The sequence below is a fragment of the Hippopotamus amphibius genome, chromosome 8, assembly GCF_030028045.1.
Source record: "Hippopotamus amphibius kiboko isolate mHipAmp2 chromosome 8, mHipAmp2.hap2, whole genome shotgun sequence".
Classification (NCBI taxonomy): Eukaryota; Metazoa; Chordata; class Mammalia; order Artiodactyla; family Hippopotamidae; genus Hippopotamus; species Hippopotamus amphibius.
In genome coordinates this window covers 2354204-2381764 of record NC_080193.1, presented here as the reverse complement: position 1 = coordinate 2381764, position 27561 = coordinate 2354204, and the positions used below count along the sequence as shown (strand labels likewise).

At 67.7% G+C, this 27561-nt stretch overlaps 1 protein-coding gene across 1 annotated transcript; it reads left to right on the top strand.

Annotated features, from left to right (window-relative positions):
• Positions 1 to 832: 832 nt before the first annotated feature.
• On the top strand, positions 833 to 23712 carry GNAZ (G protein subunit alpha z). Its single transcript, XM_057745304.1, has 2 exons — positions 833 to 1781; positions 22745 to 23712. The coding sequence occupies exons 1-2, from the start codon at positions 1059 to 1061 to the stop codon at positions 23087 to 23089; spliced, it is 1068 nt and encodes a 355-aa protein (XP_057601287.1). The 5' UTR covers positions 833 to 1058; the 3' UTR covers positions 23090 to 23712.
• Positions 23713 to 27561: the final 3849 nt, after the last annotated feature.

Genomic DNA, 27561 nt, shown 5'->3' with positions numbered 1-27561 from the left:
CCAGGGAGCCTCTGGGCCTCCCCTGCCTTGCCGTGGACTCACTGTTTCCCGATGCCCTCGCGTTGCTCTGGCCTGGCCTGCCACCCGCACCCGGCCACTGCCCTGCCCACCTGAGAGCCCCAGCCGCAGGCTGCCGTCCTCCCCATGGTGCCCCCGGCTGCCAGCCTCCTGCTGACCCGCCCGCCGGCTCCTGGGGGCGGTAAGAGTTGGGAGCAGCCCGTTACCCTGGCCTGGGACCCCACCATAAGCACGTGGGTGCAGCTCCAGCAGCTGCAGGAGAGGGCCTGGGACCACCACGTGGCGCCTTGCGGGCCGAGACCTAGGGAGCGTGAGGTCGCCGGGTCCGGGGGCAGGGCGGAGGGGTGGCGCCCCGGGCTCTCTCCCCACTGGAGACCGTCAGGCCTGGCCCTGGCCTAGCGCAGGGCACTCTTTCCTTGAGCGCCGGCTTCAGGCCAGCTGGCCGGCAGGCGGGGTGGCAGCCAGGTGTGGTTTGCTGGGGTTTGAGCTCCGCAGGGGCTGGGGTCTGGGTCACAGTTCCCCAGGCCGCTCCCTGCCCATCCAGGGATCCCCTGCCCACCCGCCTGCGGTGGGAGGAGGCTCACGCTGTTCTCTTGTTGGCAGGTGACGCGTGGATGCCTGAGGCGGGGGGGCCGCAGGGAGAGCCTGCGGCCTCGTTCCTGGCGGCCGGCCCTCCAGCCACGCACAGCACCGTCGCCCCAGCGACCGGCGACCGGCCGGCTTCCTACCGCCGGGAGGACAGGGAATGACTGCGTCTCCTCTGGTCCCGCGGCCGCCCCGGGAGGTGGAGTGTCCCTGAGGGAGGGCTCGGCGGCCTCCCTCCGTGCACGTGCGCCATGCCCGCTGGAGAGGAGGCGCCGGGGCAGGGGCTGCAGCGGGGCACGGCCTCGCCCCCCCACCGGCGCTGAGTGCTCCAGGGCACCGGCCCCGACCGCCGGGCGCACCCCCCCCCACACCGTGTCTCAGCGCACCCCGCGCGGCGGCCGCCGGGAGAGGCGCCCCGTCCCGTGCTCCGCGCCTGGGCCCGCCGCTGCCGGACCATGGGATGTCGGCAGAGCTCAGAGGAGAAAGAGGCGGCACGGCGGTCCCGGCGCATCGACCGCCACCTGCGCTCGGAGAGCCAGCGGCAGCGCCGCGAGATCAAGCTGCTCCTGCTGGGCACCAGCAACTCGGGCAAGAGCACCATCGTGAAGCAGATGAAGATCATCCACAGCGGCGGCTTCAACCTGGAGGCCTGCCGCGAGTACAGGCCGCTCATCGTCCACAACGCCATCGACTCGCTCACCCGCATCATCCGCGCCCTGGCCGCGCTCAAGATCGACTTCCACAACCCCGACCGCGCCTACGACGCCGTGCAGCTGTTCGCGCTGACCGGCCCGGCCGAGAGCAAGGGCGAGATCACGCCCGAGCTGCTGGGCGTCATGCGGCGGCTGTGGGCCGACCCCGGGGCGCAGGCCTGCTTCGGCCGCTCCAGCGAGTACCACCTGGAGGACAACGCGGCCTACTACCTGAACGACCTGGAGCGCATCGCCGCGCCCGACTACGTGCCCACCGTGGAGGACATCCTGCGCTCCCGGGACATGACCACGGGCATCGTGGAGAACAAGTTCACCTTCAAGGAGCTCACCTTCAAGATGGTGGACGTGGGTGGGCAGAGGTCAGAGCGCAAAAAGTGGATCCACTGCTTCGAGGGCGTCACCGCCATCATCTTCTGCGTGGAGCTTAGCGGCTACGACCTGAAGCTCTACGAAGACAACCAGACGGTGAGTGAGCGGTCGGGCTCTCCCTCTGCGCGTGTCTGCCACGCGGGCCGGGCGCAGGCGGGATCCTGGCTGTGTCCAGGGCGGGAGGGGAGCAGCCGCCGTCCAAGGGGAGTCGGGGCAGCTCCAGCGAGGGCCTCACGTCAGGACATCTGCCCTGAGGGCAGCTCTCGGTGGCCTCTCCGTCACGGGAGGGCCCAACCCCACTCGGACCGCACCCCGGGTTCCACCGGGCAGGGATAGCCTCTGGGCTGCGGCCACCCTCGCTGGCTGCAGACGGCACTGCCCTCAGGGTGCACGCAGCCCCGGTGCCAGGCGACCTCGCCTTGGTGCTGCAGGTCGACCACACACCCACCGCCTGATGCCCACGGGGCGCCGAGGGCCAGCTCTCTGCTGAGCAGGGCCTGCGCCTCGGCCCCTAGAGCACCGCTGCCTGGGGGTGGGGAGGAGGGGACGCTGGCGCCCCGAGGGGCTTCATCGCAGGTGAGGGTGGGTGCAGCCAGGTGCACGGGGGGGTGAGCCCGGAGGCAGGGGGGGGAGGCTGGCTGCTCTGCAGGGCCGCGGAGGACGGGGCAGGTCGGCAGCTGCAGCAACCCCCTCCCGCCGGGCACCGTGCCGGGTCCCAGGCACCTCGGCCCCGGCCACACCACCGGGTCTGGGTCCCGAGCGTCTGTCCGCCACAGGGTTAAGCAACTTTTCTGAGGTTTAATCCCCCGAGGTCAGGGAGGGGTGGGAATTCTTCCAGGCTGGGAACCACCTTGTGGGCAGGGAGACCCCACAGGTGGGTGCGGTGCAGGAGGTGCCGAGGGGCCACCTGGGCCCAGTGCGGAGCCAGTGGGCGCTTGAGGGGAGCTGCTGGGCATGGTGGGAGCCAGGCCCCTGGCACAGAGGGGGTGGGCGGCACAGCGCAGGCCCAGCAGGGGCAGGAGGCCCAGGCGCGGGCGCTGCCGTCTCCCAGGGCGCCGAGCAGCGGCGGCGGTGGGGGCGCTGCGCCCGCGCGGGGTGGTGTGGCCGGGGCCGCCCCGCAGCAGCGTCTGTGCCAGGCAGGGTCACCGCGCAAAGACCTGCAATCTGCCCGTAAGAGGTCTTCTTAATCCTGGGGGTGGGGGGCACGGGGGCAGACGGGGCGTCTGCGAGGAGCCGTAAGTGGTGTCGGGCTGGGAGCCAAGGGCTCGGGGAGGTGGCGGGCTGGCCGGGCCCCGGGGCAAGGGTGGATGATGCTTTTGGGGAGCCCTTCACACGGGGAAATGAGGAGCCAGCGCCAGGGTCCAGGGGACGGGCTGGTGGCAAGGGAGGGACGTGCCCCGTTGCCGGCCTTTTTAGGCAGGTGGAGGCTCTTATCGTTGCTTTCATCTGGGAGCCCTCACTGGGCCTGCGGACCCCAGGAACTCTGTGGGCAGCTGCGGGCAGTGGCGGTGTGCTGGCCACCTGAGCGGTTTCCCAAATAGAGAAGGGTGTGCAGCTCTCGGGCTGGCACGGAGGCCTAGCCTGGTGGAGCGGGGGAGCAGCTGCAGGAGGCCACGGAGCCGGGAGGCAGAGAGCCTCCCCGGAGCTGTGCCCGGCTGGTGCCGCGCCCCGGCGGCAGGGGCCTGGCCCGTCTGCAGCTCCCTGGGGGCCAGCCCACCTTGCTGCCAACACTGTTCTCCTGGGGTCTCATCCCTCTTCCGCCCACCCCCACTTCAGGGCGACGTGTGGTTGCGGGCAGCGGAGAGAGGTCGGGCTCCTCGATGAGGCGTGGCCGTGGGCAGAGGGCTTGGGGCTGACCGGGCCGAGGCGAAGCGGGGTGCCCAGGCGGGTCTGCGGCCACCCGGGCTCCAGCCTGTTTCTGCTGTGTCCTGAGGCTGGTGGCGGCCTGTGCTCGGAGGTCTCCCGGGGGCCTCATACGTCATCTCCAGGACGGCCGTGGTGAATTCCCTCGGTGCCACGCAGGCTCCCAGAGTGTCCGCTGGCATGTCTTGCCCTTGGAGTCTGAGCCTGCAGGGCGCCTGGGCCCCGCGTGGGTCCTGTGTTACATCTGCTCTGAACCTGTCGACCAGTTGGCGGCCCAAGTGTCCTCAGAGACAGGCCCGAGGCCTTCCCAGCTCTGCCCGGCCGCCCCCGCGGCCCCTCTCCTCTCCGCCGTGGCCGCGCAGGCTCAGCTCACGCCCCCGTGCTCCGCGCTCTCCAGCCTTTAGTGAGTGGCCACCCTGTCCCCTCCCCCTCGCCTGCCTGCCACGTCCTCCAGGTCTCGTCTCAGGCGTCACCCTCGACCCCCGCCCGGTACCCACACACCGGTCCCCCACCGTCACCGCCGCTTATCACAGCGGGGCCCTGTCGTGTGCAGACAAGCGGCCAAGCGGATGACGGGGTGGACGGGTGCCCCTGCAGGGGGTTTCTCTGGGAGGCCCGCACCTCCTCCCAGAGGCAGCCGGGCTTTGGGGCCAGCGCAGCGTTGCCTGAGCAGGGAGGCCGGCAGCCAGGCCCGTGCCCCTTGCCTGCCCGCCTCCTGGGCTCGGCAGCCCCGGAGAGGTGGTTGTTCACCAGAAAAGGAGATTCTTGATGAGAAGCTCAAGCAAGGCTGGAAAGTCACTGGATTCCAGTGGTTTTGACCTTTCATGCTCTACCAGCAGTATCTCGATGGAAAACAAACACTGCTGAGCAGAGACAATAGCGCCCGTGAGTCCGCCGTCACCGGCAGCAGCAGTGAGGTGGGCTGGCCGCGGGGCGGGGGGTGGGCCGCCTCTCCAAGCCCGGCCGAGGCCAGCGCCGCCGGAGGGGTGGGGGGGCTGCGCCAGGGCTGCCACCCCGCCTTCTCCTTCCCAAGTGCCGCGGCCGGGGCCAGGCGGCCAGGAGAAACCAGAGGAGCCCGGGCCCGGAGCCAGCCAGGCTCCGGGCACGGCTCCTCGGAGCTCCTGCACCTCCGACTCCGCTCCCCGTGAGGAGGCGGGCCGGGCCCCCGCCCCCGCTCGCCGCCAGCCTCTGAGTCAGCACGTTGCCGGGGTGACGTCAGGACCACGGGGCGCGGAGGGCGCGGAGGGCTGCGGCGCGTGCCGGGCAGCCCCTGAGCGGGGGCCAGATTGCCAAGGCGTCCATCGACCTTGGCCACCGGCAGATCCAGGAGCCGTGCGCAGCCGTGGCGAGGACCCCAGGCCCTCACCCAGGAAGGGTTTCACCTGCCTGGGGCCGTCCCCCCGTGCATTTCCGCAGGCACCGGGGGGGGGCCCTCACGGTCCCCTCGCGGGGCTGTCCCAGGCAGCGCGGGGGGCCAGAGCACAGCGCAGGCACGCGTCCCCAGGGGGTCCTGTGGGAAGGCGGCCGTGCCCGGGGTCCCTGTCACGGGCGGGAGGAGGCGCCCTCCCTGAGCCACGCCTGCTGCCCGCGGCCAAGCCGGGCCTGCCCTTCCCCACCCGCCCTCTGCAGAGCCACTTCCTTCCCCGCCCGGCCCCGGGGCCTCTTCCGCGGGTGAAGAGAGACGGGGGGCTCGGCCGTGGCCCACGTGAGTGCCCGCCCCACGCAGCAGCCCCGAGGGCCCCCCAGCACCCTGCCGTCAGCCTGCCACGCAGCCTCGGCCCTGAGGACCTGCTGATGGGCTCGGGGCCTCTGCGTGGTGGGGGCGCCTTCAGAAGGGACAGACGAGGCGGCTGGCAGGGGTCCGTGTTCTCACGGGAGCACCCTCAGTGGCTCACTTGCTGCCCTTTCCTGGGGAGGCCGTCAGAAGGCCTGCTGTGCACCCGCTGTGCGCCTGTTGTGTACCCGCTGTGTGCCTGCTGTGTACCTGCTATGTACCCACTGTGCGCCTGCTGTGTGCCCACTGTGCGCCTGCTGTGTGCCTGCTGTGTACCCGCTGTGCGCCTGCTGTGTGCCCGCTGTGCGCCTGCTGTGCGCCTGCTGTGTGCCCACTGTGTGCCCACTGTGTGCCCGCTGTGTGCCTGCTGTGTGCCTGCTGTGTACCCACTGTGTGCCTGCTGTGTGCCTGCTGTGTACCCTCTGTGCGCCTGCTGTGTACCTGCTGTGTATCCACTGTGTGCCCGCTGTGCGCCTGCTGTGTGCCTGCTGTGTACCCGCTGTGCGCCTGCTGTGTGCCCGCTGTGCGCCTGCTGTGTGCCTGCTGTGTACCCGCTATGCGCCTGCTGTGTGCCCGCTGTGTGCCTGCTGTGTGCCTGCTGTGTACCCGCTGTGTGCCTGCTGTGTACCCGCTGTGCGCCTGCTGTGTGTGCCTGCTGTGTGCCTGCTGTGTACCCGCTGTGTACCTGCTGTGTACCCACTGTGTGCCCGCTGTGTGCCTGCTGTGTGCCCGCTGTGCGCCTGCTGTGTGCCCGCTGTGTGCCCGCTGTGCGCCTGAGCGGGGGGCTGCTCCAGGCAGCCGTGCAGTCTTGTGTCCCTGCCACCCCACCACTGTGCTTTGTCATTCAGCCCAAAAAGGGAGTGTGTTTCAGTGACACAGGGAATGCCATTGTTTCACAAAATGGTGCTGCCTGGGACTGCAGCAAAACCGGCCATCGCCTGCTGGTGACAGAGCGGGTGGCACTTGTCCAAAGGACGTGGTTACAAGTGGGAGACGCCAGACGTGGATGACACCCGGCTTGGATTAGGAAAGGACCTAACATACCCTTTGGTGCCCTTAACCAGCCAGCTTTGCAGACCAGGAAACTGAGGCCCAGGGAGCGCCTGTGATGGGTCCCAGGGCTGGGAGCCAGGGTGGGGGCCGTGCGCAGGGTTCAGGGGACTTGAGTGGCCCTCAGGGTCAACCCTGCCCCAGGAACCCCCCCCAGTGGTGGCAGGGCCACAGGGAGCCCCAGCGGAGCACATCCCCCCTCTGCCTCCTGCTTCCAACCTGGTGGAAGACATAGTTCTAGGAACCGCGCCGTGGGGACCCGGGACAGAGCCAGAGAGGCGTGCCGTTGACCCACCAAGGCCACCAGCCTCCCCCACCAGGCGCTGGTCTGCCCAGGCAGCTCCTTCTGGTCTCGTGATGTGCCAGGGCCACGTGCAATGCTGACCTCTGCAAACCACGCTGCCCCTGGGTGGCAGAGGCCTCCTGGACCAGAGCCGGGAGCCAGAGCCGGGAGGCGAAGGCAGCAAGAGGGCCCAGCCCCCGGTGGGGCTGCCATGGTGCCTCCCACACCAGGCGCAGCAGGTTCAGGGCTCAGCTGGCCACGCGCTGGCGTCCCCCTCCAAGCCCAGCCCAGGCCTTTCTCTCCGGGGGCCTGTTACCCTCCTAAGCGCGGGAGATGTGTGGCGGCCCCGGAGCCGCCGCGGGCACTTGTGGACAGTGCCCACCTCTGTGCGGGCTCCTCCAGTCCTGGCACCAGCCGGGGTCCCTTGCTGCACTGCCTGGCCCTTGTCTCAGCCCTAAGGGGATAGAGGCCATGGATCAGGGGGCCCTGGGGCTCGTGTGGGGGCGGGGAGAGGGTGGGTGGAGAGGAGCGGCCGCCGTCGGCCCTCCCCCGCAGCGCAGCCCGGTGCCTGTTTGTGGCCCTTGGTTGGCACGTGCCCACGGCCGTTTCGGTCCTGGGCCGAGCCCTCCCTCCCCTGACCCCAGGGCGGCCACGTGCAGCCCCTCTCCACGGAGGCCTTCTCTGGTCTCCCCACCCTGCGCACCGGATGCCTCCGAGGGCTCCTGCTTCCTGCTGCCTTTGTGCGCAGCGCGTGCCCTGGTAGGTCCCCCGTCGGAGGCCAGCCAGCCAGACGCACGGAAGGGCGGGCCCTGGTCAGGCCGATCGGCCGCTCAGCGTGGCCTCCCTCCGACCCCGCTCCGCACCTCGGGACCCCTGTGGGCCCGCCCCCATGGTGGCCGCCTCCGGCCGGGGCGCAGACCAGCCCTCGGGGGGAGCAGGCAGGCACCGTCGGCGGGACCGGCCCCCGCCCCGCACCACACACCCATCCACTGGAGGGCGGTGGCCGGCCAGCACCGGCTCACAAGGGCCAGTTTTTCCATTTTTAGGACGTTTGTGAGCTGTTTGACATCGGGTTGGTAGCTTAAAATCAGGCAGGTGAGAGTCATGACACCACAGACATTGGCAGCTGCTACAGCCAGGCGTTAAACATTCACCAGCCTCCTGCAGCCTGTGACCCCCGAGCCCGGCTGCAGGGGCCCGGCCGTCAGGCTCATCCGTCGGTGAATTACAGCGTCCGCTGTCCGCGGCCTCCTAAAGAGCCGGCAGCTCTGTGGCCCCTCAGCGCCTCCCTGCTCTGGGCCTGTGACCACGCCTGTTTCTGTTCACGTCCGTCCCGTGTGCACGCGGTCCGTTGCCAGAATGGCTCCACCCCCTGCCCGGGCAGGCTCACGAGAATCGGTCCCCCGCGCAGAGCAGCCTGGGGCCGGGTGCTTCTGCCGCCGCGGTCAGCACGCTCGCGACTCACGTGCAGATCTGCTCTGGCCAGGCCCCCGGGGTCCCCACCCAAGGACCAGCTCCATGGTGCTCACTCAGGAAGCAGCGAGGGACAGAGGCGACGGTGGGCCTTCCTCCCCTGAGGTCACGCAGGGACCATAGGGAGCAGCCCCTGGAGGCCAGGAGTGGCTCGCCCAGTGCCCCGTCCGCGGGCCCCGTCCGCGGGCCCCATGGCGGCGGTGGCTGGCCCCAGGGCACCCGGAGCCACTGCTGTCTGCAGCCAAAGAAGCCCGGGGGGCCTGCCGCCCCGGAGACCACCTTGCCGGGGAGACGGGCGCAGACCTCAGGAGCAGGGCCTGGGAGGATTGGGATGAAGGTGGTGGGTGGGGAGGCAGGGAGGGCATCTGGGCTCCACTCTGCGCGTCCAGCCTGGGTCGTGGGGGCCGCGGGGGTGGCCCCCAGAGGCAGGACCGAGGGGTTTGGGGGGCCATGCAGAGCTGGGCCCCCTGGGCGAGGTCCCTGGTGCCACGTCCCACCCCCAGCACAGTCTGGGCTGGACGTTGCTGCCGGGGCTCGCCGGGGCCCCTCCCACGTCGCACATGTCCTCTCTGCCACGTGATCTGCTCTCCTCAGCGCCCCTCCAGCCCACGGAGTGTCTGCATCCCACGCTTACCAGGAGCTTCGGGGCACAGGGACCTCCCGGCCCGCATCCCGCTTGGCACCCAGGCCAGCGGGGTAATTAACTTCCTGAGCGCATTAGCCCCGCTCCTTACGCACACGTCAGAACCCAGAGGAGCTTCAAGACGCAGATTATTATTGTTTTAAGGGATTTCTATAATCCAAGAGCTGGAAAACAGCTTCTCCACTTAGCAAGCGCAGGCTCCAGGGAGCAGGCTGAGAGCACTGGTGGACCCGTGGTAACCAGCACAGACGGCTGGCCCCGGGCAACAGGGGAAGGGCTCCTGTGCTAACGGAGCCCGGGGGCCGCCCCCCACCCCCTGCCCCCCGGCTCCTCCGGCTCGGGCAGTCTGGTGTTTTGATAAATCCGAATGTAGTCAGCCGGGGGAAGGGACCTGGTCATCTGATGGGGACCCCCCAGTGGAGCAGGTGGCTCCTGCACGTGGCTCCCTGCTGGCCTCGTGTCCTCAGAGGCAGAGACTGCGCTCAGGTTGGCCCGGGAGTCTGGGCCACAGCTCACCCTGGCCGTCTTCATCACCCCCAGCTGGCATCTCCTCAGCTCATGTACTTGCTCTAATTTCATGAATAAAACCACAGTCACCCAGAGGCCCTGGGCCTCATGTTCTGAGGTTTCTGCTGAGGCCAGGCCATAGGCCCGTACGCCTTTAGTGACTCTGGGAAGGCTGACGGCGTCCGGACCAAGGAGGCTCGGAGCCTCCAGGCGTTGTGGCCCACGTGCCCCAGAAGCCACAGCCTCTGGGCCTGTGTCTCAGGCTCCAGGAAACCAGGTCTGTAGCCAGTTACCAGCCACTGGGGAAAGAACAGTGTGGAACAGCTGACCGGGCCAGCCTGTGGTCCTCGAGCAGGTTCCCGCCTGGCCCTTGGTTCACTGCCTGCCGGCTCCAGGGCTGCCCTCTCTTGCTCCTCTTTCAGCCTCATCTGCCTGAACACGGGACCTCAGGAGGCTGGGGGCAGGGTGGGCAGTACCCAGCCACACGTGGCCCCAGCCCTGCACGGCCTCAGCTGGGTGAGCTGGTGCCATCCTGGCTTCCTTGTCTGCAAAGCCGGATGACAGACCCGCGGCTCAGGGACGGGACACAGTTCTGACATCTGCCATTCCCTGCACCTGTGCTCGGCGCTTGTGGGGCCTGGGACTCTGGGGCTGGCGCTCTGATGGAGGAGGACGCCCGGCACTGGAGCTTAGACCCTGGGCAGCCCCCGTGGCCTCCCCTGTGACCTGGGCCACGCTGCCTGATTTGGCGGCTGGGAAAGCTGTAGGAATTGTACAGGCCTGCCGGGGACACAGTGCTCTCCTGCAGTTTTCTTCCCCTCTCACGGGAGACCACCACACGCTCCCCCTGCACAAGCAGGTGGGCTGAGCCCCCACGCAGCACGAAGCCCCCCAAGGCCGAGGCCAGCCCACCATGGGAGGCCAGGGCTGTGCGTGGCCGAGCTGAGCCCAGCTCCCCGTGGGGCCCGTTGGCGGCCACCCTGACCCCCACGCCCCAGTCCTGCTCAAGCCTCCCAGGGCCAGGCTGCAAGTGCCCCTCAGGGGGCGGCCTCACCAGGGCCAGAGAATCGGGGTGGAGGAGGCGCCGGGCAGGCCTGTCACCACACTCTCCTCTGATGCCCAGACCCACCAGGCTGGCCTTTTGTAGTCCGGCTGACCTACGGTCCCCAAGGGCTGTGAAGGACATGGCTGGAGACACGGCATGTGACTCCAGCCTGGATTCAGTGAGACCACAGTCAGGACCTGCTGACCGGCTGGCCTCGGGCAGCCCTTCCCCCACACCTTGTCCCTGCACCTGCCCAGGGCTCCGGGCGGGCACAGCTGCTGTGACCCCGTGGCCCAGACTCTCCTGCCGTGCTGCCGGTCTGGGTGGGTGGGCGGGCCCAGTCCTGGGGGCGATACAGGTGGTCACGACGGGAGCGGGGTGAGGTTTCAGGGGCCGGCCCAGCAGGCGCTGACACGAAGATGAGGGCTTGGGAACCAGAAACGGGGCCTCGCCCGGCTCCTTCACCCCCCAGCCTCACCTGCGAAGGGGGCTGAGAGGCTTGGGCCGTGCTGGCCAGGGCGAGCACCGGGAGAACGCTGTTCGCCAGCGAGCACCCAGCAGGGTGTGGGTGTGTCAGCCACAGTGACGGCATCCGGGGCAGGACAGAGCTCCAGCTGCCCCCGCGGGATTCCCAAACCATGTCCCACGCGTGCGGTTGTACCAGCACACCTGGGCGTCCCTCCTGGGAGCGGCTCTGTCGGTGTGATCCGTTTCTCAGTGGAGCCGAGACCCCACCCCCCGCTGATGGGGAAGCCAGGGTCAGGGCAGCGGTGGCCCGAGTATGATTTCCTAAGCACGAGCGTCTCTGAAATCCATCTTGTTGGCCAGAGGCAGAGGTTCCCCGCCGAGATGTTTGGTCCCCCAGCCCTGTCGCCAGCTTCTCGAGTCCCCGTGGGAACTGGCCACCTGCTGCCCGTGGCGCTCCAGCCTTCACTGCAGGAGGGGTGGCCCAAGGGTGCAGAAGTGCCACCTGCTGAACAGTGCCAGGCAAGGGTGTTGGGGCCCAGGGGGTCCTCGATCTGGTCCCAGGAGGGGCTGTTCACACTGCTGTTCCCTCCCACGGTGGCAGTGATGGTCTGCAAGCCGGGTCGGGCCCGCACGCACCTGCGGCCCACTGTTTGCTAATTTCCTGTCAGTGACTGATAACAGGGAGACTTGGATCCAGCCGGCAAGATTGAACACAAAAACAAATAGGAAGCAGTTCTCATTTCAGCTGAAGCCGAAAAGGACTGGGGCTTTGAAAGAGGCATTCTCCATGCGGGGCCCAGGGGCGGGGGTGCGTGGACAAGGTGAGAACAGACGGGACCCAGAGCCTGGACCTCACCCTAGGCTGCCACCCTCCCTCCCTGGGCCTGGGCATGACATGGGGAGTGGGGAGCAGGACACAGGAGCTCCAGGCCTTTCAGAGCAAGTGCTCCAGGGGTGGCCTTGGGAACCTGGGAGTCGTCCCTCACTCCGTCTCCCCCCTGAAGTTACCGGATGCCCACCGCCTCCGTCGCACCTGCCCGGGGCTCTGCTGGACACTTGTAGGATGAGGAATGGTCTTTTCAGGCTCTGAGATCCTGTCGGTCATTGATTCCGAGGTTCAGTGAGAGCAGAGAGCAGAACCGTGATGTATGTGTTTGGGGTGCGGGGGCACGAGAGCATTCTGGGGCTGGGGCCCTGCAGTGGGCCAGGGGCCTGCCTTCGTGGCCCCAGGGTCATCACGTGGCCACCTGTGGTCCGTCTGGGCCCTCGCCTGGCTCCTGAGGGCTGGGGGTGCCCCGAGGCCAGCGCGGCTGTCCGTGGAAGGGTGGGGGCTCGGCGGAGCAGGCTTGCCCTGAGGCCCTGTGCTGGGCACTGTGGGGAGACGGGGGGCCCAGGCCACAGTCCTTCCTCTCTGGGGGCCAGCGTCCAGGTGGGCGGACGAGGGCAGGGGAAGGATGCTGGGCCCCAGGTGTGGTCCCCGGCCCTGCACCCCGACCTCGAGGCCCCCCAGACGAGCTGCCCAGGGGGCTGCCACACTGGCTTCTGCTCTGGGCCACCCCGGCCCCCTCCAGTCTGTCGTGTGGGGAGACCGGGGACTGGCCTCCTGGGGAGGGTGGGTGTCGGCGTGGGGGGTGGTGGTGAGGGCGGCAGCCGTGGCATCAGGCGCGGTGGCCCGAGGCTGAGCTTCCGCCGTTTCTGGAAGGCTCAGGATGGGTTTCAGGCCATTAGGGCCCGCGCCCAGCTTCCCCTCAGCCTGTTATCTTGTGTAAACAGCCCTGCTGTTTGAAGTGGCAGGGCTGGCCGGTGCCGTTCCTACGGGCGTCACGATTGTCGCTGGGTGGGGAGCAGGGGGCCCGCAGACGGAGCCTCTGACTTCTGGACCCGTCGGAACACACCCCCACCCACCCCAGCAAAGCCCCATCTGTCTCCGGCCCGGGGCCTTCAGCGACTGCCCGCGGGCGGTGGGGCGGCGGCAGCCCTTTGCTGAGCCCCCTTCTCGCCCCGGGGTGTGGGGGGCCGAGGGCCACGAGCACGGGGACCGTGGGGCGTGGGGTGTGCCTCGGGGCTGCCCGCGTGCAGGGGGCGGCCACGGCCAGGGGTCAGGGGTCAGGGGAGTGGGAGCCCGGACGCACCGTGGAGCTGGGTCCTGGGGCCGCGGCACAGACCCCGGGGTCTTGGGGCGGAAGAGGAACCCCGGCGGGTCAGGGACTCCTGATGGTTTTAAAGCCAGAAGGCGCCTGCCTGTAAAGCCCCTCTCCCCCGCCCCTTGCCACGTTGTTCCGCTGCACGGCAGCGCTGAGGCGAGAAGGGACCCAGGCCCCTGTGTGCAAAGGGCCACGACGCCACGGGGCCTGCTGGGGGGCGCGGGGGGCGGCCCCTCCCGGGCCACTGGGCACCCGGCGTCCTCTCACGGTGGCCCCCGCACGCATGCTGCCGCCTGCAGCACGGGCCCCCAGCCCTGCCCGCCGTGGCCCCCAGGAGCTCAGAGCTGCAGCCAATCAGCAAAGCAGTGGAGCTGGCGCCCGGGTGCTCCGGGGAGGCTCGGGGACGGCCCCGGGAGCCGGGGGAGGACAGCCCGGCAAAGGCCCCGCGCGGGGAGGAGTCCGGGCCGTGCGGAAGCCGCCGCGTCACCCCGCTGGGCTGCGAGCCGCCGGGGGGCTGTGTACAGGTCAGCAGGATGACCCTGGGCCGCAGCGTCACGGAGCAGAAGCAGGGAGAGGTGGGAAAGGGACCCCAGGTGTGGCTGGAGGTGCCGTGGATGCGAGAGACGCGGGCAGAACCACAGAGGCCACCCCCCAGCCCCCCGACCCTGTGGGGTGGCTGTGCCCACTCCTGGGTACCGCCTTCCCTGGCAGAGGCCGCCAGACAGCGCCCTCCCTCCGTGCCGCCTGCCCGGCCTGCGGGCCTGGTGCTGGGCCGTCCGTGCACGTGTCCGCCCTGGGGACTCAGCTCTCTTAAGCCGGGACTGCCCCTTGTTCCTTTCTGTATATTTGAGTGACCGCATGGTGTCCAGGGAAAGGCCCCCGGTCCAAGGGGTCGGGAAAGGCTGGGCTTGGATCTCGACTGGGTTTCTGTTGTCATAGCCCAGAGCAACTGCCGTCTCGGCTGCCAAGGCCCGAGACTTTCAGGTGAGGTCAAGTCCAGGGCCAACCAAGGCAGCCATGGGGGCCTGGGGTGGGGCTGCCCTGAGGGCTCCTCACGTAGGCCCTCGCGCCTCTCAGCCTGTCCCTTACCTCACCCAGGGAGCGCTAAAGCTGAAGTGAGCCAGGGAGAAAGGGGGTCAGACGGAAGATGGGTGGGTGTGGCTGGGCCGAGTGGGCATCTGGTGCCAGGGATGAGGGCAGGGGATCAGGGCCTGTGTGGGAGGTGCCCACGAGGACCCGGGGACACCAGAGGACGGGGTAGGAAGATGTTGAGGGGTTGGAAGGGGGAAGGAGTGCCAAGGAGCCCTGTGGCTGTGCCAGGGCACAGGGGCAGCACGGTTCCGTGGGCTCGAGGGCTCAGACTTGGGGAGTGGGTGCACCGACCCTGACAGCCGCGGAGGAGCGCTGCCCACCCCAGAGGGAGAAGGCTGCGGGCGGCAGCAAGCCCCGCGCACCCTGGGCCCCTGCACTGGCCACGCCCCTTCTGTGCTGCCCGTGCAGACCGGCCCCGGGGTGGCCAGGGGCTCCTGAGTCCAGGTCTGCGGGCCGGCGCAGCCAGCACGGAGTGTTGCAGGAGGAAGGAGTGGGAGTGTTCACCGCGCTGGTCTGGACGTGACCCTGGGCGTCCAGCTCTGTCCCCGGGCACCTGCCCGTTGCCTGAGGCCAGGAGCCGGATGGGGACGGCGAGGACCGAGGGGCAGAGGGTCCTGGGCAGGCCAGGCCAGCCCTCGCAGCCCCAGTTCCCTCATCCGTGAGTGGGGACACGGGGAGGGGCCCTCACAGCCGCTGCTCTGAGAGGAGCAGAGAGATGGACCTCTGGGCATCACAGCAGCCTCCACGCAGGGGAGGGGCGAGGCCCAGAGCCTCCAGGAGGGGCACGTGTCGAGGCCAAGACAGCCACAGGGTGACGAGGTCGAGGCATTCTGCGGTGCTCCTCCAGGCCCACCCGCCCAGGGCACTGCAGCCAGGAGCCAGTACCAGGAGGACCTCCCCTTCTCCCTGCCCGCTGCCCTGTCCCCCAGAGGTTCCCTCAGCCCCCGGAGGCCCTGCCCCGCCCCCAATAAGTAGACAGTGATGGTTAGTGTGGTCCAGCCAGCCAGCCAGGGCCGGGCCTGCATGCCCCCGCGGAGTGGGGTACCTGGCCCAGCTCAAGGATGCGGTGTCTCCTGCCATCAGTCTGCGTTGCTGTGCGAGGCTGAGGGTGGAGGCTTCCTCCCCAGTTGCCATGGAAACGGCATGCTGAGTGTTTGAGTTTAAGCTCAGCGGAGGGAGGGGAGCAGCTGCCCTGGGTGGCAGCTGCTGTCACAGACTCGCGGTGTTGGGAAGGGCCCGAGAGGCTGCCGCACCTCCGCCCGGCCAGCACAGAGGGCGACTCCAAGGCCTCCTCACCCAGGTCTCCCTGTGGGCCCTGGACCACGACCACATCTGCCCTCTTGTCTGCACGGGACTGCAGTGCCTCCAGCTAGGCCTGGGGGAGCCGAGCACACAGGCCCTGCCCTTCTGCAAACACTTTCAACGAGGGACGCGCGCCGGGGGGTGGGGGGTGGAAAAACGCAGGTTCTGGCCACAGTAGGGGGCTGGGGCTGGGGCTGCCTGCGGGGGCCCGGGCACCCCTCCCCGTCCCCACCCCTGCGGGTGCGAGCGGAGGTCTGAGCCTCTCCTGCGCTGGCTCCGCACGGGTCCGCTGCCAGGCCGGCCCGGCCACACCGCCTGCGGCCTCCGCTCCGTCTGGGGCTCTTGCTCTGCTGCGTGCCACCTGCACCCTGCTCCCAGGGAGCCCTCCTGCCTGCGCCCTTCAGCCTGAGGGTAGACACAGGCCAGGGCCTCGCACCTCTGAGCCCCAGCCCCCCAACCCGGGACAAGCTGGAGCCCAAAAGGAAAACGAGCTCTGGAAGGATCGGGCAAGGGAGCCCAGGGCTTCAAGCCACCGGGCAGCCTGCAGTCTGGGCCCGGCCTCTTCCCCACGGACCCCGGGACACCTCCCAGCAGGGCCCCCTGCGCACCCCAGGACCACACTAGATAGCTCTGCAGCTTTCCATGAAGATAGAAACACACCGCCAAAGCCCAGCCTCCCCCTTCTTTGGTGACAGAGAATACGCGATTTCTCTGAGCGACCGGTGCCGTCCTTGGAGGGGCTTTATGCTGGAGACACAAGCCTGTCTTCACACCTTTCCACGGCAACAGGTGCATCAAACACACACCCCCGCCCCCATGCACCTGCCCGGACCTCGGGACCTGGGTGTGAGGGCAGGGCTCAGGGTGGGCCAGGGAGGTCTTGGGGTTACCTCCCGCCCACCAGGCCCAGAGCACAGGGCTCCGGCCTCACCTGCCTCCCGGGCCGTGGAGGCAGGGAGGGCGGTCAGGCCCCCGACTGCCTTCTGGGACGTACCGCTCCCTGGGTCGGCAGTGCCCCTACGCCCCGTGAGCCACACCACCGCAGACAGGCAGAGGCTCGGCTGTTACTTTGTGAAGGTGCCAGCTCGGTGTCCAGCCCCAGCTGGACTCTCCCCCGGGCCCATCCAGCCAGGGTGCTGCCAGGCGGCCTCACTGCCCGGTCACGCCCTCAGAGCCCTCGGAGCCTGGCACCGTTGCCCAGGCCGGGCCTGGTGGCCGGCACCACCGTGGTGAATGGCGCTCATTCATGTCCGCGGCCCAACCTCCCGGCTCTGCGTCCAGCGTGAAAAGCTGAATTCACGGTTCCCAGGAACAAACACAGCAGGCGCTCCTACAACAGGCGGACCTGGGCTTCCCAGACTGAAACAGAGCTGGGAACGCGTGTTACAGATGAGCAACCCGAGACCCAGGGCGGGACAGAGCCTCCCGGGCTCTGAGACCCGAGCAGCAGAGCCAGCGCCAAGGCTCCGCCCTGCTGCGCCCCGCCCCCTTCCGCTCCAGGGTCCCCTGTCCAGGCCACCTCCCCGTTTGTCTCTGAGTCACGCCGTGATGGCTGCTGTGGTCGCTGGTGCCTGGCCTGAGGACTCAGCTTTCCACGAGTATCCCATTTTAGCCCCCAGCCTCGCAGGGAGGTTGGCTTAACAGACCCCACTTTACAGGGGGAGAAACGGAGGCTCAGAACAAACAAGAGCTGGCGGTTGGCAAAGCAGGGCTTCTGACGCCACCAGCTCACCTGCCCTCCAGCCCCCTCACACCTAGAAGGGCACCTGGAGAGTCTCTGCCCACGGAGGCCGAGTAGGGGTGAGGGATGCAGGCTTAGCAGCGAAGGGTGTCAGGGTGCCGGCGGGCTGGGGTGTCCGGGTCTCCCAGGGTTTGGGCTGGTTCTGGGGAGAGCTGAAACCTTGACGTCACTGGCACTTTTTGAGGGCTGGGGCTAGAGCCTGTGCCCACGGCGAGCCCTGGGTGGGGCCCTGGGGGTGGGGCCTGGTGGAGAGAATGGACAGGCGATAGGATGGGCCTGCCCAGCCACACGCCGCGACAAAGCACCGTCACCACCTCCGCTGTGTGCGTCCACCCGAGACACACGGGGTGCACCGGGCAGTTGCCTCCTGGGGCTGGGATCAGGTATGGAAACTGAGGCAACCTGGCGTGTTCCCAGGCCTCCTGGAGGGGCTGCCAGGCTGGGAGGAGATGCCGGGTGCCGTGAGGGCAGGTGGCCAGCGGCCCACACACCCTGCCCCTTCTCGGACAGGAGGGCAGGGCCTGAGTGGTAACAGCAGGCCAGTGAGCTTGGTGGGGTCCTGCATCTGGCCAGGCGCACCTGGACAGGTGCCACAGCCTGTGCCTGCAGCGCCACCCCCCCTGCCGCTAGGTGGGGCCCCTTTGCGAGGCTGGTATTGGGGCCCAGTCACCAAGAAACAAGTGTCCTGCCCAGAGAGGTGCAAGAACGGGGTCACACGGGGGTCGGGGCTGGGGTGGGGGTGGGGTGAGAGCCCTGACCCTACAGGGCCCACGTGCCCCTCGGGGGAGTCCAGATTTTGTCCCCAGAGCTCAGGCAGGACGCACAGGAGGGGAGGGGTGGTTTCAGAGCCCGCCGGCTCCTCTCCCCCTCGGCCTGGCGCTAGGTCCCCAGGGATCATCCCATATAGCAGCTGGGTCCTGACAGCACCTGTGAGGAGCGGACAGAAGGACGCGGGCCTCTGTCGGGAGGGGTGCGGCGGACCCACAGCCAGAACCCAGGGCTCCGAGGCCCCAGCTCCACTTCCCGTCTGCGTGCCCCACGCGGCGGGGGTCCCGTGAGCGGAGAAGTGAGGTGCGTGTTCCCGTGGGGCTGGCCGGGCCCTGACGCTCATCTGCCCCAGGACCCGTCAGACTGCAGGCGTGCCACGTGGGGCCTCACACTGTTGCCACTTGGAGGCCAGCACCTGAGACGCAAGCAGGAAGGAAGGCCTGTGTGGGGAGAGGGCCGGAGGCTGGAAGGGGCCCTGGAAGGGCGGGCCAGCTCCCTCACCCTGGTCCCCTGCGTCCCCCCTAGACACTGGAGCCTCAGAGAGGCTGAGAAGTGCTTCCTGCAGCCTTGCGGAGCCAAAAGTCACCCTGAGAGGGGCCCCCTCCCTCAGGCAGGCCGGTGAGCTCTTGGGCCAGCGGGAGGCCAAGGCGCCGGGAGACCCGAGCAGGCAGCATCTGGAGGGCCCCCTTGCCTGTCGGGGGACCCGTGCTCCTCGTTTGTAAAGTGCGGTGCTGGACTTGGGTGTCCACAGTCAGGGCCAGCACCGGTCTGGCTCTGGGCACAGCCATCACCCCCCAGCCGACACGCGAGGAGGCCGGAGGCAGCCCTCGGATCTATTAAATCAGGGAAACAGGTGCTGGCCGGGCGCTCGGAGCCATCCTGGGCCCCCCGACAGCGAGCGCGGGGCCGAGCCTGCGGCACAGGGTCTGGGCGGCTGTTGGGTCCCCAGGCTGAGCGGTTAAGGAGCCCGCAGGGCAGAGGAACCCGGCAGAGCTGGGGCCGGCAGCCCGCAGGGAGGTGCCGGTGGCGCCGGGGGCTCAGGATGGCGGCTGAGCCGGGTCTCCAGCCCCTCCCTCTCCACCCCACATCCCACAGAAGCTCTGTGCCAGTGCGGGGAGAGGCGTGTCTTGGACAAGAGGAGATAAGGACACCCTGGTGCCAGGGCAGGGGCCATGAGTGGCGTGCAGAGTGCCCGCTGGGGCGGCAGCCGCTACCAAGGCCCAGCAGACCCAGTTCCTCTCACACCCACGCTGCGTGGCTCCCGCAGCCGTCCTGGTGCTGGGTGCTGGGACCACCCCCATTTTAGAGATGAGGACACTGAGGCCGGGAGAGGAGAAAGGACTTGTCCAAGGCACAGTGAGCCTTGGTGGTGAGAGCGCACCCAGACCCCAAACCTGTGCCCATAACGGGGACACCTGCCCTTTCGTGACTCAGGAGAGCCTTCACTGGGGACCAGGGCCAAGGGGCCAAGGCTCCCCTTCGCGCCCCAGCTCCCCTGGCCCGCGGCCCCCTCAGGACGTTCCCGGAGCTGGTCTGCTCCAGGCCGCCACAGGTGCTGTTGCATAGCGGTCGTGTGCGGGGCGAAGGCCCCCGCCGCTGAGCGCAGCACTTGGTGACTATTCCCGTCTCTGGCCAGCAAGCTAGAAGCCCCTCAGGTGCAGGTCGTCAGCCTCAGCCTGCTGGGAGGAAGTCCAGTCTGTTTGGTGGGGTTGAGTATATCTGGACGTGTCCAAGCAGGACCTTTCTCTTTGCAAACGGCCAAGAGATGGCTTGTGTGCCACCCTGGGGACTGTCCCTGCCTCCCGGGGTCTGACGCGCTCTGCTGTAAGTCACTGGTTCCTGCCCCTCCCTGCGCACCAGCTCGCCACCTCTGGCGAGACTCGTCTGCTCCGTGTCACCTGTGTACACGGTGTGTCTCGCTGTGAGCAGACCCTGGAGGGAGCTGGGTAGGCCCCAGAGCCCTGGGTGGCATCGCAGGCGAGCGCTCGCGGGGCATTTCCTCCTGGGAGAAGCAGCTGCAGAGCTGAGGGCGCAAGGGGGCTCTCCCGCCAGGAGAGCACTGCGGGTGGCGCAGACACGGGGCTCTCTCTGGCCCTGGGAGTTGCCTGTCCAGGGCCCAGGCCCCTGCGCGCGGTGGGTGGCCTCCCCAGCTTGCCGCGAGAGGATGTTCGTGTCGGGCCGGCGGACGCTGAGACGGGACAGGCGTGGCATGCTGGCCATGGGCAGAGTCCGGTGACTCCAGAGCTGCCCCGGCTTCGTTCACCCCAGGGCCCAGGCGGACCACACGAGGACGGGGCCGACCCCGCGACCCACGGCACCGCGTGGGTGGAGTCAGGAGAACTGGGTGCCAGGGAGGTGCGGTTGGGGAGAACGGGGCCACAGGTGGCCCCCAGGGTCCCACATGCAGACCGAGGGACTGGGACTCTGTGCTGGGGCTGGGGCACCGCCAGACACGTGTGGTGTGGGGGCGGGGGGGGGCCGGGGTGCGGGGCAGAGGAGTCGGGCGTGAGGCCACGGACGGGGTGCAGGATGGGAAGGGGGCCTGGGGGAGGCCTGCCCGGCGCACCTTCCTCCTGTACACACGCTCGTGTGCGTGCTCCTCACGGTTTCCAGGGTTGTGGCCCCAAACAGCACACGCCTTTCTCAATGAGTTGTGATTCAGGTGTCAGGTCGCTGCTCAGCCCACGGGCCCAGTGGTGGTGACGGCGCCGAGGGGCTCCGGCTCCACCTCCCGCCGTCACCCAGCACCTCTGGGCTGGCTCCTCTCCTTCGCCGCGGGGCCTCTGTGCGCACCCAGCGGCTTTGGGGGAGGGCAGGGGGCGCGCCAAGCTCCCGTGTTTGTCAAGCCCGGCCAGTCAGTGCCTCCTGTGGGCTCCCTGAGCCCTGCCCGCCTACGGGATGGGCTGTGTGGGTCCCCACGTTTAGTCCCAAGGGACAGGGAGGGACCTGGGAAACCTGAGCCCCACCTGCCTGGAGCGCCAAGCGTGGGTGAGGGCTGGACACGAGGGCTGTGTGTCCGTCCTGCCCAGGCCGCTGCGCAGGGCCTGTCCCGCCGGCCTCCTCTGCCCTCTGCTGCCTGGCGAGGCTTGGAGGAGCGTCCGCGGGGTGGGGTCCACGTGGGGTGGAGGGGCTGGCCCCCTGGTCTGAAGTCAGCCTGCAGAGTGCTGAGCAGGAAGGGCGGGCGGGCAGGGCCTCTCGGGACCCCGGAGCCGGCTGCACGCAGGACACGGCAACGGGGCTCTTCCCACGCGCACACACCCAGGAGGACCGGCTGGCGGAGCCGAGGTGACCCCTCGGCGCACGTGTGCCGTCTCAGTGGGACCGGCGGGGCTCGTGGACGCGGGAGCCACCGGGCCCAGGCCCCGCCCAGGTGCCCGTCCCAGCACCTCCGCCGGGCCCCACCCCACCCTGGAACCCCAGTGCGCACCCAGGGTCCAGCCCAGCCACCGGCCTCTCGTCTCTGGGGCTCTGTCGCTGAGACGCGATCCGGGAGCTGCCGGTGGCCCTCAGAGCCCGCTCGGCAAGTGTCTGCTCCGTGGGTTGATGCATACGTGCTAATGGTCGCATCTATTATTTATCTAATGAGAAATCTGAGGTTAGAAGCACAGCCCCTGGTTATGACTTCATTCCCATGAGATATGACAGCTCCGCCGGTCCTTACCACGCGGCTTCCAGGAATCCATGAGGGCTCATTACTACCCGGTAGAATGCACCATTCCTGGACCGCCGCTTAAGGGTGTTTGGAACATCGTCCCACTGCTCCAGGCACGGCTGGGGGCCCTGCATCCTGCTTCTCTCTGCAGGACGCGTACCCCACCAACACACACCCGAGACCAGAGATTGCTCACTTTTCAGAGCTTCTCTTATTCCTGAGCTCACTCTAAAGAAGGCACAGGATAGGTTTTGGAAACGGGCCCTCCCAGGTGGAACTCAGGACCTCAAGGCAGCGTCTCCGTGGTGGGGGGGGGGGTTCCTTCTCAGCACTGATGCTGTCAGGCTGTGTACCTCGGAGAAGGCAGGGCGTCCGGGAGAGCAGGGCTTTGTGAGGCCTCCCCTCGGGCACCCCCATCCAGGGACCAGCAGCACTGCCCGTCCACCCTGCAGGAGCAGCCCGCCTGGAGCTCCCGGCCACGGGACTCGGAGCACACGTCCTGCTTCTCCAGGCCTCGGGGTCCTCATCTGCAGAATGGGGACAGGAAGCCGTGAGGCTGGAGCAGGCTGCGCCCCGTCCACCTGTCAGCACCAGCTGCAGCGTCCCTATTGTCACCACGTGGTCAGCAAAGTCCTTAAATCCAGCACCTCAGATCTAAACCAGCCCCACTTGGGATGCTCATCTCATTCATTTCATCTCAGAACGCAGGGCTGCCTTCACCAGCACCAGGAGTCCCTGTAGAAGGAGGACGGTCAGCTGTGTGTGGGAATCGGACGAGGGCCCTGGGTTCCTTGCAAGCCCAGAGGCTCCACCGCAGGTTCACGGTCCTCACGGGGAGGTGGAGGGGCCGGGCCGCCCCCCGTGGCCACCGTCCTCGTGTTGTCTGTGCCGGCAGGGCCGCGGGCTCCCACGTGTGGCCCCCAGTGAGCGCACGGCTGCAGCGGCTGGGAGCCTTGCTCTCAGGAACACGGGCCTCCCAGCCTTGCATGGCAGGACGGAGGCGCAGGGCTGGGCAGACCCCAGCAGGCGGAGCTGATGGCCGGGGAAGCTGCCACGCGCTTGCTGCGGGGGACGTGGCGACCGTGCCCCCGTTGCGGGGGGGCTTCCCCCGCCGGCAGCCCCGAGGCCCCGTGCTGTGCGCAACCGCGGGGGGCCTGAGCAGGCTGTGAGGGCGTGGGGCCGGCTGGGGCCGGCAGGGAGGGCGCGCTCGGGCCTGGCAGGACCGGGCGGTGCTGACCCCCGACCCCCCCACAGAGCCGGATGGCGGAGAGCCTGCGCCTCTTCGACTCCATCTGCAACAACAACTGGTTCGTCAGCACCTCCCTCATCCTCTTCCTCAACAAGAAGGACCTGCTGGCGCAGAAGATCCGCCGCACCCCGCTGACCGTGTGCTTCCCCGAGTACAGCGGCCAGAACACCTACGAGGAGGCCGCCGTCTACATCCAGCGTCAGTTCGAGGACCTGAACCGCAACAAGGAGACCAAGGAGATCTACTCCCACTTCACCTGCGCCACCGACACCAGTAACATCCAGTTCGTGTTCGACGCCGTGACCGACGTCATCATCCAGAACAACCTCAAGTACATCGGCCTCTGCTGAGGGGCCGACCGTGGCCCTGGACACCGGGGCGTCACCCCCCCACCGGCGGGAGGCCAGCCGGGGGCGGGGCGCGGGGCCCGCAGCCTGTCCCCCGCCCCGCGCCTCGGCCCCCCCGTCTCCGCAAACGTGAATACATACGGATAGATTGCTAGGTAGGTAGACACACGCCCACACACGCGCGCACGCGTGTGCACGCGAACACACACACACACACTCTGCAGACAGCAGGCTCCCCACGTGGCCGAGGTCCCGTGAAGACTTGAGGAGCTGTCACCAAGTCCACCCCGATCCCCTCCTGCCACGTCACCTTGCCTTCCTGATGTGGCCCCACTCTGCATGGGGGTCCTCAGGACCACGGGGAGGGGCGGCCGGCTCCCCAGGAGGAGACCCCAGAGCCGGGGCCGAGCCGCCCCACGTGCGCGCTGGGACCCGGCGCCAGGCTGGTGACGGCACCGACCAGCCCTCCGGCCACTCACAGCTCTTTTTAAACTGCTTCTGGATATGCAACACGGTGACACACGTGGCACGACTTGTCTCAGACCAGGCCAGCTGGGCGCCAGCTTTTCTTCTATGAGTCAGACGTTTTATAAAACTAAACCTGGTTTTTCTCCTCTGACATCCTTTTTTTTTTTTTTTTTTTTTTTGGCCAAATCTTGTGGTGTTTCGCAGAAATACAGAAAATTTCCAACGCAGTTGAGTATTCTTTTTTAAATGCAGATTTTCAAAACCTATTTTTTTTCGGGTGGTCCTTTCCGTGTCTGGCTTGCTGAGTGTGAAGTTGTCAACCCGGACGAGTCTGTCCCTCTGCGCCCGGCGGCGGCCTGAGGGCCACGTTGTACATAAGCCCGTGCAGCGTCCTCTTGTTCCCGGTGCGGTTTCCGCTTCGTTTTTCTTTCAGAAAATAAATGTGATGTATTTACAGAAGGTCCTTCACCCGGGAGCGAATGGACAGTAGCTCAGTGTCTTGGTGTTTAAGGAGTAAATCCCCTGTGGCTTTTCTGCAAGTGGAGGAAAGGGAGGCCGGAGGGCAGCCACGACTCCTGTGAAGGCTGGGCCGCCTCGCAGCCTGAGGGGGGCCCTTCCTGCCCGGGGCCCCGGGGGGGCCGCCGCCACCGCCACGTGGACAGCCTCGGCCCTCGGCCGCGTGCGAACGCGGAGGCGCCGCCAGAGCCCTTGCCACACTTGCCCTGAGTCCGAGGTTGCTGTGCGGAGTCACAGACGAGGAGTCTGAGGGATGTCGAGAGGGAGAGGGGAGCTGGGCATCGACTGGAAGTCCGCGATTGTCTACTTTATGAAAATAAAATACCCTGAATGAGCCGAGCCTCGTCCCGCGTGCTGTGTGCGTGGCCCGCATGTGGGGGGTGACAGGGGCGCCGTCCGTGCCGAGGTTCCTTTTTCTCTCCCCACTCCCTCCCTCCCTCCACACATTTAGGAGAAACTGTTTTGAAGTGAACGTCAGGAGTAAACAACCTTGAGAGAGGAAAGATGCCACAAAAGAGAGAGAGCTGCCGGGCCCGTGTGTCCCGAGGGGCTGAGGTTTGGGGGGACAATGGTGCCGGCCCAGGCTGCACCATGCCCTGCACCCCACCCTCACGGGGGCAGGGTCATCCCCGCAGAGCGGAGGAGGTGCCCGCAGGCTGCGGCGGGCAGGGGGGGAGGGCCCCGCCAGCCCACCGCTGGCTGACTGGCCTGTGCCGTCACAGGCATCTGCAGGGTGGAGAACACCAGTCAGGAGTCACGCAAGTTTGTTTTCACCGCACCGGGCTCCCTGCAGGCTGTCTTATCTCACACTCACTCCTGCGGCGGGGTGTCAGTGGCAGTCCATTTCACAGATGAGGAAAGATGCCCAAGGTCAGAGTCAGGGAGCCCTGGCGCCATCCGGCTCAGGGGAAGCAGAGGGGGCCCGTGCCTCCTGAGACCTGGGTCCTCGGCCAGCGCTGCACACGGGTGGCCACGGCAGGCGCCCACGGCGGCGGGAGGCGGGGGCCCAGAGCCACCCCATGTCGCCTCCTCAAACCCAGGACCGGGCACCAAGCCCCGTGGGAGGGACACAGACAGACACACGTGTACAGGACCCGGTTCTCTCTCCCCCCACCCCTGAGCCCCCCGTGGGGGTCCCCTTCACACCTTCTCACGTCACCAGACAGCGCAAACCCAAGGCGGCTTTTGTATAAGAAGAAATAACCTGTGACTTAAAATCTTAAAATTTTGAGACTTACTTTGCACGTTAATGCCAGCTGTGAACAGAGCAGTAATCTCAGCATGAGGCTCTCTCACTAAAAATACACCATTAGAGGGAAATAGAAGGATTCTGCCTCCTGCCCTGACATGTCCAAGGAGGGGAGGAGGCTTCCCTGGGACAGCGTGGCCCCCTTCGCCCCCCCCCCCCGCCGCAGCGTTTATCTGCTCCAGTTCTGACCAGCTGATCCCTCTGCCAGCGGGACCGTCCCCATCCTCACGGCCCAAGACCCATCGTGCCACAGGGGCCCGGCTCCCCGGGCCTTGGAAGAGCACCCAGGCCAGGGCGAGGCGGGAAGGGTGTTTGCACGGTCCGACGCACCGCCTTCCCCTGCTGCTACCCGAGAGGCGCCAGGAGGGCACGTGCGGAGCCGCAGCCAGAGAGGTCCAGCAGGGGACGGAGAGCGGGCCGGAGTGGGTGGGGGGGCGGCCCTGAGGAGAGAGGTGCTTTGTTAAGTCGGGGGTGGGGGGCGTGCTGTCCGCGGAGGGCTGTCGGGCTGTCAGGCTGAGGACGTCCACCCCGCACCCTGTGCTCCCCTGGGCGCAGCTCCCCCATCTCTCTCCAGCCCCGAGGGCGGGACTCCAGGGGTGCCCCCCGCCACACCCGCCCGCCCTGGCTCTCTCCTCTGGGCAGGGAGGCCGCCCGCCTCCGTCTGCCCCGCAGCCCAGCGGTCCCTGCGTGGAGCTGCCCCAAAGCTGGGCCAGCGGCTCTCAGCGGCCGGCACTGGGTGTGCCAGGCAGGGCCCAAGGCCACCATCAGAGGGCCCAAAGGGTGGGGGCACTTCCAGGGTCCCCAAAACCCGGTTGCAAAGGAATCCCGGGTGTCAGCCTGGAGCCCTCTCCTACAGGAGGCTTTGTCCACACGGGGTCGGCAGAGGCGGGGAAGAGACGGGTTCCTCCAGCATCCCTGGCGGCCGGTCACTCAGGGCCTGGATGATCAGGGCCTCGCGTTGGCCCCGCCATCCTGATCCTGGTTTCTCCTCGCCTAACGCGCAGCGGGGGCCTGAGAGCCGAGGCAGCCCCGCCGGCGGTGGCCAGTCCTGTGGCACCCCCTGCTGGCCACGCTGGGAGACTGCGCAGCCAGCCGGACCTGACTGTGCGCCAGGGCCCGGGAGCGGCCTCGTCCCCGCAGATACCCCACCACGTGGGTGCGGGAGATGCCGCAGGAAAACAGCCCACAGATCGGCCTTTAAAAGCCTACGTAGAACCTGCTAAACAACTCGTATTTGTTGAGTGCCAGCCGTGTGCGCAGCACTCCCACCAGGTGCAGGGGGCCCTTCCGGTCCTTCTGGTCGTGGCCGTGGATAGAGAACCGGGACCGGGACCACCAGCACGAGAGCCGCTGCGCCCCGCACGCAGACCAGCCCGGCGCAGCCGCCGACGCCGCCCCCACCCTGCAACCTGTTGCCCCTGGTGGGCCACACTAGTGTCCAGGCCCCACGCTGGTAAGAGCGCAGCCCCCAAAGTAGAGGCCCTCACCCTCCCACACCCCCACCCAGAGCCCCAGTGAGGACACCCCCTGGGACACAGCCGCACAGGCCAACCCAGGAGCCACCACGCTCAGGGACCCCTCAGATGGCCCTCCTGGGGCGCCCACCGCACGTTCCCCCTCCCTCCAGCTGCCCCCTCCGCCACGGCCACCGTCCCCTCCCCAGAGTGTCCCAGGTCTCCCTCTGGGCACATCACAGATCATGAGCGCTGCCCAGGAAGTCCTGTGATAAAGGCCCAAGGCTCCCTCTGGTGAGACTTTTCAGAACCACGGCCCCTCCTGCTCCACAAGGTGAGCCTAGTGCTTGTGGATTCTGGAAAAATTTGCAGGGAGCAGATGTGGAGCTTTTGTAATCAGGACAGCAAGGCCTAGACAAGAAGGCTTCAAAACAAACAAACAGAAATCCATCCCAGGTACCTTCTCAAGCTGAGGGTGAAAAGCTCAGCTCTTTCACTTTTAGAAGGAAATATGGCAGGATACCTCCTTGAGCTCTTAGCATCAAATTCTCTTAAATGGCACCCCACCCCACCCCCAAAAACAAGCCACAAAGGAAAAGATTGACGACATTCACTACTATTCAAATAAAAAACTGATGGACCAATGAATAAACAAATAACCAGTGGAAAGCCAGGCAGACTGCCCGGGAAATGGTATGTGCAATGTGTCACCCACAAAGGGTCAGAATCTGGGATAAACGAAACACTCCCTCAATCAATGAGAAATGGAAAAAAACAACAGAATGGGC